General features: G+C 58.5%; 1 protein-coding gene across 2 annotated transcripts; it reads left to right on the forward strand.

Moving 5' to 3' along the window:
• Positions 1–728: 728 nt before the first annotated feature.
• WNT10A (Wnt family member 10A) lies at positions 729–12,662 on the forward strand. Of its 2 annotated transcripts, none has more exons than XM_036857051.1 (4): positions 729–1,279; positions 2,348–2,610; positions 8,665–9,044; positions 11,533–12,662. In XM_036857051.1, exons 1-4 carry the CDS (start codon positions 1,167–1,169, stop codon positions 12,028–12,030), a joined length of 1,254 nt encoding a protein of 417 aa, XP_036712946.1. In that variant the 5' UTR covers positions 729–1,166; the 3' UTR covers positions 12,031–12,662. The 2 variants fall into 2 exon arrangements, with proteins under 2 accessions (XP_036712946.1, XP_036712947.1); XM_036857052.1 differs by having other exon boundaries at positions 2,388–2,610.
• Positions 12,663–12,985: the final 323 nt, after the last annotated feature.

Consider the following 12,985-nt stretch of genomic DNA (forward strand, 5'->3'; position numbering starts at 1 on the left):
AATGACCTCAAAACACACTTTTAGGATTAAAAGGCTCTCTAATCCCTCCTCCTAGGGTGTGCCACCCCGGGGTGCTCTGCTCCCAGACAAGCATTCACTGGTGTCCCAGTAATTTTACCTTCATTGGCTCACTGACTACATGAGGTTGGACCTCATTAACCTCATTTCACAGAGGCAGCGGGTGGCTCAGTGTCCAGGAGGCACCTGTTGAAGGTCACACAGCGAACAAGAGCAAGATCCAGAGGCTGCCAAACCCCTTTGCAGGATCCCACACCTGCCTCGGCAGCCAAGCCTGGGAAGTCCCTCCTGAGGTGGGGGAGGCCAGCAGAGGGCCAGCCCCTCCCCCCCAGCCTCTGCAGGTGTGTATATTGGGGGGGATGGCTCCCCAGCAGCTGCGGCTCAGCCAGGCGCACACACCTCGCAGTAACACGCACCTTCCCACACAAACCAGCGAGCCGGCTCACTGGCACCGCCCTGTGCCTGATCGCACAGACCCCAACACCTCTCCTCCCCACCACCCTCCCCACCGCCGCTCCCGCCCCGAATCCTGAGCGGACACAGTGGCCTCGGGACGAGTACACGCCTCTACCCGCCCCCCCTCGCCCCGTCGTCATGACGTCACGTGGGGTAGAGCCCTGAGACACACTGGGGGGGGGGGGGGGCGGGGGGGGAGGAAAGGGGAGGCGGCGGAGCTCCCCGAGCCGGGACAGTCACTCACTCACTGGGCGGTGGGGCCGGGCACAGACAGCGCCGCCCCCCCACCCCTCCCGCCTCGCACGCCCTCGGAAGCGCAGGCTAACCGCGCTGCGCTGGGGGGGCTTCCCAGCACCCCAGCCTCTCGTCCCTCGCCCGCAGCACCTCCGGGCCCCCCTTACCCTCGAGAGGCACCGGGAGTTGTTTCAGGGGGCCCTCGGGAAATTCCCCGAACCCCTGTGCCAGGAGGTGCCCGGTGAGTCCGCCCGCACCCCCCCCCCGAGGGCGGTGCCCGGGGGCGCTGCCCCATGGAGCGGGAAGGCGGGCACCGTCTGCTCCCGGAGCCGTGACCCGAGTTGGAGCTGTGTGTCGAAGCCGCCCCGACCCCCGCGGATCATGCGCCGTCGCCCCTGGCTCGCCGGTCCCACCGGGCTGTGAGCCCCCCATTCCTGGCCCATCACGGCCCGCGCGCGATGGGCAGCACCCACCCTTGCCCCTGGCTGCGGCTCCGACCTCGGCCCCAGCCGCGGCCCGCGCTCTGCGCGCTCCTCTTCTTCCTACTGCTGCTGGCTGCCGCCTTGCCCAGGTGAGCCCTCACCTTATGCCCCGCCCTCCTGGAGAGCTGGGACCCTCAGCCACAGGGGCCTCTGAGCTCCTGCTGGGGCAGGGGACCCTGGAAGGAGGGAGGGACGGTGTCGCGGGAAAGTGCTGGTGACCAATGAAAGAGTACTCTCACAGGAGGGGGTTGAACTGGTGACAGAATAAGGGCAGTCCAGGGAGACAGGGCAGTGCCCAGGAGAGTGATGGCTGCTAGAAGGGGAGGTGTGTGTTTAGGGGGAAGCAAGTGCCAACCTGGAGTTCCTGCTGTGCTGGGGGAATGCACCCCCCACCCCAGGAGTAAAACTCAAACTGCCCTGCTCCACCTTGCAGATCGCCCCCAAGAGGGGCAGGGGTTGGGGGCCAAATGAGGGTAGCCCAGGTGGGGTCAGTGAGAGATTGCAGCTAGAAGGGTTCTCAGTATGTGTGTGTGTATGTGTGTGTGTGTGTGTGTGTGTGTGTGTCTGTTCATCTGTGATCGAGTAAGCCCAGCAAGCTGTGTTGTAGACAGCAGTCTGTGTGTGCACATGTGTGTGAATGCAAGGGCTCATGGATCAATGTATGTTAAGATGAACATGTGTGTGTACTTGTGAGTGTCTGTGTGTATGTGTATAACTATGTCTGATGAAGTGTGCATGTGTGTAAGTGTTCCGGCGTCTGTGTGTCCACCTCATTGTGTGCAGAAGTGTGCCTGCATGAATGTGACTGACTGAAACATGCCGTTTGGGAGTGGTCTCCCGGAGAACACTGCATATGAGAGCATCTATGCCTGGGGATGTACTTATGAAATACTGTGTGCGCAGGCATACCGGATGTGTGTGCATTTGCACGTAATCTGTGTGGGTGTGCAGCTGGGTGGGTTGTGTTGGAGGGGACGTTGGTGAGAAGGTCGAGGAAAGGAGAATGTTTAGGGGTATACTGATGGGCTCAACCTTCAAAAGCAGGGGTGGGAACAGAGGAATTATGGCCTTTGGGACAGAGTGTGTATAGTTAGATGGGGCCCTCCTAGCCCCCGAAAACACTCACCCACCCCCACCCCCACCCCATATGCCTGCAGGTCTTCACCCAATGATATTCTGGGCCTCCGCCTCCCCCAGGAGCCCGTGCTCAACGCCAACACAGTGTGCCTGACATTGCCAGGCCTAAGCAAGCGGCAGATGGAGGTGTGTGTGCGCCACCCTGACGTGGCCGCCTCAGCCATCCAGGGCATCCAGATCGCCATCCATGAGTGCCAGCACCAGTTCCGGGACCAGCGCTGGAACTGCTCTAGTCTTGAGACTCGAAACAAGATCCCCTATGAGAGTCCCATCTTCAGCAGAGGTAGCTGCCCTTCACCCTTGACCTTCTGCCCATCCCACTCAGCACTTCCACTCCAGAACCTATCTGCCAGCCATTCCCTAACCCACTCCCTCAAGCTGGCAACCACCCCAGGTGCCCATCTGCCAGCTGTGCTGCTCTCTTGCCTCTTTCTGCTCTGGGAAAGTCCATGAAGGTCAGACAAATGGGGTAGATGTGGCTCCAGGCTGGGCTGTGTGGGATGAGGGCAGCAGGTTTCATGCCTGAGAATTGAACTCCTGGGTTATCCTGCCCTGAGACTGACACTGCATATCTCAGACCCAGGAAATATCCATATCTGTTGCCTGCGTCAATTTACCCTCTACCTAGTAAACACCATGTAGGATGGAAGCCTGTGATAAAGTACCCAGAATCAACATGAAGAGTGGTCAGGGACTTTTGCCAAATGGTGTAGTTGAGGGAAGCCTGGGCAGGTAAAACTGTACTTCTGCAGAAGCTCTTCCTGGCGGGGTTACACCACCAGCCTCTGTGTCATCCTTGCCACCCCTGAAAATCCTCTCTAAATCAGAGGCACTGGGTGTGTGCCTGCCTCCTGCCCAGCAGGCCTGACGGCCCTGCCAATTCCTCCTCCCCTCACAGCTCAAAGAAGCTGCAGCCCACTATCTGTCCCCCTCCCTGGACTTCTGGGTGACCCAGGGTCTACCCTGACAATCCCTTGAGTGGCTTGGGCTGGAGGTGACAGGAGGTTTTGTCACTCATTTCCACTCACACCCACCTCCTGCCCTGGTATCTTAAGCTTTGACTCAGGTCTTTTGGGAAAGATGGGGGTCCTGCCTCCTGGATGGGCCTAGCTGGGTATCTCTCTCTCCTCCCCTCAGCTGCTTGGGTAGGACAGTGTGGGGACATGGCTCCTTGCAACTTGTGCAATTCTCAGGTGACAGTAGAGGAGGAGGGGTACCCCTGTACCCTGTGGCCTTGGGGCCCAGAGGCTTCTGGGAGAGTCAGACTCTAATGTACCCGAACTTCAGAAAGAACTCAGAGTCAGGGGCCTTTCCCTTTCCACCAGGACCCCTCCTTGCATCCCCGGAGCCCCCAAGTCAGGGGCCACGCCAGCCTCCGCCAGTCCAGCCCAGCCCCGCCCCGCCCCGCCCCGCCCCCGGCCGCCCGCCCCGCCCCCGCGCGCTTTCCCTCCTCCCTCCCCCGCGCGCCCAGGGCGCTGTTTCTCCCCGGCCGAGCCCAGCCCGACGCGTGTGGCGGCATGCAGCCGCGAACTAATCCCCGCGGGCAGCGGCAGACGGCTCCCGGCCCCAGCCGCGCGCCTCTCAAAAAGGGCGCCCCCCTCCCCAGGCCGGCCCTCCCGCCCCTGAGCCCCTGAGCCCCTGAGTCCCTGAGCCCCTCCAGACGTCTGCCCAGAGAGGCTCCCCGCGACCCCCGCTGATCGGCCAGCCCAACTCAGGTCCGGCGGCCCGCCCCGGCCGCCCCCGCTGCCCTCTCGCTCGCGGACACGAAGTGACGGGCCACTGCATCTCTCCTGACCCGGCCGGGCCGGGCCAGCGCTCGCCGCCGCCGCGCGCCCGAGCCCACTCGCTCCCCGAAGTCTGGTTCTCTTTCCAGCGCTCGGGCCCCGAGCTTGCTCCAGGTTCTGCTCACTGGGGGCTCGGGCAGGCACTGAGGTTCTCACCCCTGCCACTTCGGGTGAGGCGAGGCTAGCTCTTCATCCCTCTTCCCGGCCTCGGTGTCCCCTCTTTCCCTCTGGTCCTCCTGTCCCCTCTAGACTCCCAGGAGTCCCTATTGCTTCGCCCGGGTGAGGCCTGTTCAGGCTGGTGGAGGACACGGGGGCTTTGAAGCTTGAGGGCGAGTTCGGAGCGGTGGAACCCCGCGGGGTTGGCGCGGTGCCAGGTGCTCCCGGGTTCACCTGCAGTTTAATAAGCGGGAGGTGAGCTGGGGGGACGGGTGTGGGGAGAGGTGAGGTGTGGATGCGGGAGACTTGCCGCGGCTAGCCGGCGCGGGGCGGCGCCCAGCGACGGGAGGGGACGGGACAGTGGCTCCTGGGCTCCCGCAGGGAGGCTGGCATCCTACCTTTGGCCTCGGAACACCTTCCTACCTCTGTGGTTTCTGCCCCCCGGCCCCCTCCCCCCAGCATTGCAACACCTCATTTCTACTTCTTATTCCTCGGAGGGGACTCTGGGCTTCTGGAAAGAAATTTCCGCTCCCTCCACCTCCCACCTCCAAGGGCCACCATTGCCGTGTCTCCCTCACTCCACATTTGTGGGATCATTTTTTTGGTCCATCTTGGCCCATCACCTCAAGGACTAGCTAAATTTGAATCCCATGGGACCCATCTTGGTGGTAACTAGCCCCTGGACTGGATCCTTCCCCCAGTCTCCCTTATTTTCAAGCCATAGATTGGCCATCATGGGGTCAGGTGACCCCAGTTTCCCCCACGTGGACTATTAGGATGCCCACCCCCCTTCTGACCCAAGCTGCCAATGGGGTTCTCTTAAAGGTGCACTCTGCCATGTTTAAAATTCAGAGACTGCTAGAAGGAGGTGGTCCCCCAGGTCTTCCATCTGAATGCTGTTACTGTCATCTAATTGTCCTGACACCTTCCCTGAGATGGGTTGGGCTGAAGGGATGGAGTTCTGATGTAAGAGGGAGAGGGAAGGGTTCTTGAGCACCTAGAGTGGGTGCTTGGGAAGCAGGACATACAATAGGGCTTTACCCAACCAAGGAGAGGGATGTGAGGGTGCTGGACCCTGGGAGTTGGGGGACAGAGAGAGGGGCCTCTAGGGGGGCTAGAAATAGTCCTAAATAAGCTGTGAGAGAACCCCCAGCCCAGGCGCAGCTATGACCTAAGTACCGAGGGCAGTGGTATCCCCAGCTTTCTGTTCTGAGGGTCCACAGGGTTGGTGCCTAGATGGGTGAGATGCTGGACAAACATCAGCTACAGGGGGGCTCTTCATTGTGAGGACTAGAGAACCCCTCTATCTCTTACTCAGGATGCAGGGACCAGAGGGAAATTTGAGGAAGGGGCTACTTTGGGCTGGGCTTGGGCACTGGAGTGAGAGAGGATGAGAGGACCGGGAGAGGTTTGGTGGAGGGGAGTGAGTAGATTCACACAGCGGGTACTGGAGCACTCATGAAGTTTGGGTACTGCCCTCTCTAAGGCCCAGGCCCATTCAGAAGGGATGGAAAGAGGGAGCTTGCGGCTCTGCAGTAAGCCAGGCTCCCAGCCCAGGGGAACCCAGCAATCTGAGAGCCCATCCTCTGCTCTCCAAGGCCCTGGCTCTTTCATCTCCCACCTCCCTTTTACATTTATCCTCGGGGAATCTTTGTTTTATGCCTAGGTCTCCAGGGGTATGTGGTGGTACTCAGATGGGGAGACTGAGGCACAGGCAATTGTATCCCAGGATTACCTAAGGTCCTATTATTCTAGTGGCACCAAATAAATTAGCCAAAACATATTAAGTACTTGCTGTGTGCTTGGCACTGTTCTAAAGCACTTTATCTGTACTTTAGCATCCTCAAACAATCCCCATGCAGTAGGTCCTATCATTATCTTCATTTCCAAATGAAAATAAGAGAGGTTGGGTAACTTGCCATTAGTCACACAGCTTGTATGTGAGCTGTAGAGCCAGGACTCAAATGCAGGCCAGCTGTCTTTAGAGATTGCCCTCAAACCCCAGCATACTGCCTCCCAAGCTACAAGGCCACCATGATCTCCTACCGTGTGCCCAGAGGTGAACTGGTGCAATGGAGGAGTAATCCAAGAAATGGAACTGATATGCGCACGCACACGCACACAACACACACACAAACACCTACCCGTGTTTGTGCAAACATGTGGCTACATTCAGTGTCACCCCTAAGTGTTCCCACATGCACACAACCCTCTCTCTCTCCCCAGCCCAGGCACACGAGCACGCACAGATTATTTGTGCACAGATTATTTGCACGGAGGGAATGGAGACCAGACCTCTCCCCTCTCCTCCCTCTTTGACTTGAATGGGCAGGGCTCAAGCTTCTCAAACCCCTCCTAGTTCCCACTGACTCCTGAATCCTCTCTCTTCCACACTTCCCTGCCCTCCAAACCTCCTCCCCCAGCCCCTTCCTGGCCGTTGGCTTCGTCCTGTAGCAGCAGCTGACTCCACTTAGATGCTGGCAGTCCCTGTCCCAGATCAAAGGCAGGGCGGCTAATTGTGCGTCTTAACGAGCCCCCCACCCCCAGTGCTCCGGGCAGCCCAGCTGGCCAAGGCCCCTCCCCTCTCCCTCTCCAGCTGGCCAGATGGCACAGTGCCTGCATCTGCCCCAGACAGTCGGGGCCAGGACCGAAACTGGGGCCCTGAATAGGAGCTGGGGGCAGACCCAATGGGCTGGACTTCTCTGAGGCCTGAATGCTTGGATCAGAGGGTGACCACACAAGCCCTGCCCAGTCACTCCTTCAGTGGCTGTGACAGCTGCCAGAGGCCATTGGGATGGTGTCTTTAGCTGCCTGGGGTAGGTAGGGGTGTTCTCTGTAGGCTGCGGGCTTTCTCCAGATTCCTCTAGGCCTGCCCTTGAATGTAACAGAGCCTGGAATATGGTGTGTGGGTTGGCCCAGCACATTCCCCTGGGCCAGCATCTTGCTCTTTCCTGGTGCCATGCATAGACAGGGCCATAGGACTGGGAAATGGGCTACCTGGGTTTCTTACTCAGCAGCTTGTCTTCCCCAGAGCCAAACGTCCTTCAGCAGAAGGTGGCCAGGCCTGCTGGGAGAGCTGGGTCTGTGTCCAGCTCCATAACCCCTGCGACCTCGGGCATCTCTCCTGGTTGGCTCTCTGGGATCAGTGAGGCCCCCAAGTCCTCCCAGTCTTTGAAACTGATGTAGAAGGACCCAGTTTTTGTTTTGTTTTTTTTCTGAATCTCTGACCTCTACCAAGCCATCAGCCTCCAGCTGGGTTCTGGGCTTCCCCCACAGGTGTCTATGGCACAGGTGGATTCTCCTCCTAGTGTGGGAGCTGTTATTGCCCTTAGTTTCTCCCACTGCTTGAACTCTCTCAGGTTCAGAGGCTGGTCAGTGACCGGTACCAGAACCTGCCCCTCGCCGGTCCTTTCTCAGATGCAGAATAAGGAAGAAGCAGCTTGCAGGTCCCAGAGCCCGACCCTCCTCTGCAAGTAGGCCTCCCCCTGCCACAGGCCCAGGGGATGGCTCAGGCTTGGGAACGCCAAGGAGGAAAGCAGTGTAGACAAGTCCTGGACTCCTGAGAGTGGCTCATCAGGGAGTCTTTGCAGCCCTGAGCATCTCAGGAAGGCATCTACCTTAGCTAACGGTTCCTTCTCAGTGTTCAACACCACTATATGCTTAACCCTGAGCAGGCGGTGGGCTCACCTCCAGCATCCTTCAAACAACCTCTTCAGCTGACCTCGACCGACCACAAGCAGGTGGCTGGACGATGCCCTTTTCTGAGGAGACTTTCTGGGATGTCCAGACAGGCAAAGGGGAAATTCTGCTGGCTCTTTTGTTCGCCTCTCGCATCTGGCCATCAGATAGTGTTCTTTGATGGGCCTAAGGGGGCGGCTGCAGGCAGGAAATCTTGGGGCCGGGAACTTTAGGAGGGCACCTTCTCCTCTTACTTACCCTTCTGCCCGTTAACATCTCCTGGGGCCCTGAATTCCATCACTGGTAATTTTTTTTTAGGTTAAAATTTGCCTTCTTTCTGCAGGCTTATCTTAAAATTGCAAATATCACATGAGAGGTAGTAGCTTAAGTCCCTGATGGTTAAAAAAAAAAAATTAATGTTTACTAGATACTTTCTGTCCAACAGGAGAGATGTAGTCACAATTCTGAGCTTGGCTAAGGGTGAAGCAAGGGAAAGGAGTTCAAGACGGAGGGCTGTGGGAGAGACCTCCCCCATTCCACTGTGTGCAGAACTTCCGCTGTGATTTCTGCCCCTCTTTGAATCTATGCCCTTGTACCAGATTTTCCCCCACCACTGGGCCTCTGCTTCCTCTCAGTATGGTGAGAAGGTTGGGCAGGGAGGGCAGAGGGATGGGATGTGGAGGCTCCTCAAAGGCTGTTTCCTGCGTCTCTCTGCGCAGGTTTCCGAGAGAGTGCCTTCGCCTACGCCATCTCGGCAGCTGGCGTGGTGCACGCTGTATCCAACGCCTGCGCCCTGGGCAAGCTGAGGGCATGTGGCTGCGACGCGTCCCGGCGTGGGGACGAGGAGGCCTTCCATCGGAAGTTGCACCGCCTGCAGCTGGAAGCGCTGCAGCGCGGTAAGGGCCTGAGCCACGGAGTTCCCGAGCACCCTGCCCTGCCTCCTGCCAGCCCAGGCCTGCAGGACTCCTGGGAGTGGGGCGGCTGCAGCCCCGACGTGGGTTTCGGAGAGCGCTTCTCTAAAGACTTTCTGGACTCCCGGGAGCCTCACAGAGACATCCATGCGCGCATGAGGCTCCACAACAACCGAGTGGGGAGGCAGGTGAGAACCCCATCCCTCTGGGCCTGCTCCAGACCCCTCTGCCTAGGGCCCCTCCCCTTCCCCAGGCTTATGTCTCCTCTGGGGACCACACCACTCTCCCTAACTTAGCAACTTTCTCATTGCCCCCTCCTAATTCAGTCATCAGATGTGTTTTGGATAACTACTGTGTGCCAGGCGCTGGACTAGGCCTGGGAATATGGGGATAAAACAACCCCTGCCCTGGAATAGCTCCCCTTCCGCTGAGCAGCCTGCTTCTCCCATTTCCTGCTGTGAGTAGTGGGGAGAGCTCTGGGCTGCAGTCAGGACCTCAGAGTCTAGGCCCAGCTTTGCCACTCTGTCTCTCCCCCTGTAAAATGAGAAGGTTGAACTGCATCATCCATAAGGCTCCCCAGCACAAATGTTCCATGATTCGGTGCTTTCCTATGCTGGGACCCCCCTCCTCTCCCAGGCTTTCTGTGCAGAATGAGGGATTCCTGCAAAGGGAGATCCCTAGGGGCTACTGTGGTACTGTGTTATGTTGTCCTCCTCCTTTCTCCCCCCACTCCCGAATGTTCATATACCTCAAAGGTCATTTATTTAAGAGAGAGAGAGAAAGAAGAAGAAGAAGGAGAGGGAAAGGGAGAGGAAGAAGAAGAAGAAGAGGAGGAGGAGAGGAAGGAAGGAAGGAAGGAAGGAAGGGAGGAGGGAAGGAAGGCAGGGAGAAGGGCGGGAGGGAGGAAAGAAAGAAAGGGGAAGTAATAATATCCTGCATTTAATTTATTGAGTGCTTACTCTGTGTTAGGCACTGTCTGGGGCATTTTACTACATCCTATTTCATCCTTACACCTACCCATGAGGGTTCTATTATTAGCCTCATGTTCAGTTATGGAAAGTGAGGCACAGATAGACTAAGAAGCTTGACTAAGGTGATGCAAGAAGTGAGAACGTGGCAGAGGCAGGATTCATCCCCAGGCAGTTGAGCCCTGAGCCCTGTTGTTCTATAGTGTAGTCTACACTAAGTTGCCTCCCTGGCCCTCACGGTGGCTCAGCACCCTCTTTTCCTGGCTATTCCACCCCTGTCCCTTCTCTTGGCCCTGCCCAGCCTGCTCAGGCCTTGTTTCTGGCTTCCCCTCACTCTAGCTGGCACTTTCTCCATCTCACTACCCTTTCTCCTGGCTTCTCAGCCCAGGCCAGTTCACCTTCTTCTTCCACAAAGACTGGAGCTGATTCAGCTCTTCCATCATGACCGAGAGGTGATGTAAACTGAGGCATACCCACCCTCAGGTCACATCCAGCTCCCACCCAGTCCTGTCCTGTCCATGCAGCTCTTTTCCCAAGCTTTGATACTATCCTAGCCCATAACAACAGTGCCTCTCCTCCTTGTTAAACTGGTTAATTAATGGCTGCTGCCTGTGGGAAGCAGATGTTCTGGAGCTGTTGGCCAGGGGAGGCATTGGGCTGTTTTCCACGTGATGCTGACACCACAGGCTGCACATACAAGCTGCAGAGCCCTTTAAGACTTGGAGGAATGGGGTCCCTCTCTTATGGCCCTACTGCCCAGGTTTGGGGGACCCAGATCATTTTTTGGAGTGGGGGGGCAGCAGGGGGAGGAGGATGTGGCCAATTTCCTCTGGGGTCTCTGGTGAGGATAATGTGAAGGGGTTCTTTGGGAGGAGGCTCAGGAGAGCAGGCTGAGAGATGGGCAGGGGCTGGGTAGGTTGTATTCCTGTACCCAGCTCCCTTGGAGGCCTGGGAACCTCTCTCCACTTTCATTGCCCTGGGGGTCTGGCTCTTTGGGTTCCCTTTGGTTCTGTATTCAGGTAGGGCCTTTGGCCCCTGTTGGTGCTCACTGTTTCCTAGGAGGAATGGTGGCACTCAGCACCGGGCAAAATAAGTGCCAGCCAGTAGAATGGGAGAATGGGAGGGAGGCAGGGGGGCAGGGGGAGGAGGGGGAGTCTCCCCAGCCCCTGGCCCCTCTCCTTAGGCTCCCTGAAAAGTGCTGCAGGGCCCAGAGGAGTTAAGGGGCTTTTCAGACTCCCCACAGCCTCCGCTCACTGCCTGGGGTGAGGCCAGAGGCTTTGGGGCTGGGATGTAGTGGGGCCAGCACACCCCTGCTCCTGGTCCTGAGGGTTGGAAGGAGAGGGAATTTCCCTGAGGATCTGGGATCCCCCCTCAGGAAGCAAGAGCCTCCAGCCCCAAGGGCCCCCCTGCAGCTGCTGGGAAAGGCAGGGAGAGAGGAGGGGAAGCAGGAAGGAGGGAATTCCCCCAGGGTCTGGCCGGGTGGGAGGTGGATGCGAGAGCAGCAGAAGAGTAGGCAGAACTCTTCTCCTGACCGCCTGGTTTAGGAGCTGTGCCACCCACCCACCCACTTGGGGCCTCAGCTTCTGCCTCCGTTCAATGGGGGTTGGTTTCCAGAGCCTCTGAGAGTCTCGCGGGCCGGTGTCTGCGTCGGGAGGAGGCCAGTGGGGCTGGCCTCGGGCGTCACCCCTCCCCGTTCCTCCCTCTGCAGGCGGTGATGGAGAACATGCGGCGGAAGTGCAAGTGCCACGGCACGTCAGGCAGCTGCCAGCTCAAGACGTGCTGGCAGGTGACGCCGGAGTTCCGCGCTGTAGGGGCACTGCTACGTAGCCGCTTCCACCGCGCCACGCTCATCCGGCCGCACAACCGCAACGGCGGCCAGCTGGAGCCGGGTCCCGCGGGGCCACCCTCGCCAGCCCCGGACATTCCGGGGTCTCGGCGCCGCGCCGGCACCGCCGACCTGGTCTACTTCGAGAAGTCGCCCGACTTCTGCGAGCGCGAGCCGCGCCTGGACTCGGCGGGCACCGTGGGCCGCCTGTGCAACAAGAGCAGCGCGGGCCCGGACGGCTGCGGCAGCATGTGCTGTGGCCGCGGCCACAACATCCTACGCCAGACTCGCAGCGAGCGCTGTCACTGCCGCTTCCACTGGTGCTGCTTCGTGGTCTGCGAGGAGTGCCGCATCACCGAGTGGGTCAGCGTCTGCAAGTGAGCAGACGGCTCGCCTCCCTGCGCCTGGTCCTCTGCGGCTTGCGATCTTGGCCGGGCAGCGTCACCTTGGTTCCTGGGAGTGGAGGATGGACCACAAAATCTTACAGGAACCTCCCAGCTCTGAGGTCGTCAAGACTGCAATCACGGGACGGTTCAGGCCCGCTCAGACCCCCTGCTCACTTCTGTGGCCTCCAGGACCGGTTTGCCTCCCGGCTCTCTGACCCAAGCTCAGACAGCTCCGTTGGGCTGGCGGTTGCCCCACACTCTAGGGCAGTGTCAGCCAGGCATCCTCTGGGCCTGCCTCCTTTTATCTCTTCACCCCTACCCCTGGAGAGGGAGGGAATGAATGGAAGCTGATGGGGAGGGGGAGGAGGATTAAAAAGAAGGAATGGACATCACTGAGCTGAAGTGACTCTGCAGAGGCCTCAGACACCCTCCCCCACTGGCCTCTGTCCCTCATCATTCATTTAACAAATATTTATTTTTCACTCTTTGTGACCTGGCACTCTGTGGGGGACGAGAGGTGCTGGGGATACAGATGTGCATAAGTGACACAGGACCTGCCCTCTTGGAGTTCACATTCGGGCTGGGGAAGATGGACAATAAACAAGAAAATACACAAACAAGGTCATTTCAGACAATGCTATGTGCCGTGAAGAAAATAAAGCAAAGTGCTGGATGTAGAGTGATTTGTGGGGAGTGGGGCCCCTCTAGATAAAGCTACTGGGTGCGGAAGACCTCATGCTGAGACTGCATGAGGAGGAGAGCCATGCACAAATTGAGGGTAAGGGCTTTTCAGGCAGAGTCCATGTGAATGCAAAAGCTCTGAGGACAGAAAGATCTCAGGATGAACAGCAAAGAGGCCAGTGTGACTGGAGTGAAGAAATCAAGGGACAGATTAACAGGAGAGGAGCTGCTGGAGGGGGGTGGGGGATGGGGAATGGTCACATTATGCA

The sequence above is a fragment of the Balaenoptera musculus genome, chromosome 7 (assembly GCF_009873245.2).
Source record: "Balaenoptera musculus isolate JJ_BM4_2016_0621 chromosome 7, mBalMus1.pri.v3, whole genome shotgun sequence".
In the NCBI taxonomy this organism is placed as follows: domain Eukaryota; kingdom Metazoa; phylum Chordata; class Mammalia; order Artiodactyla; family Balaenopteridae; genus Balaenoptera; species Balaenoptera musculus.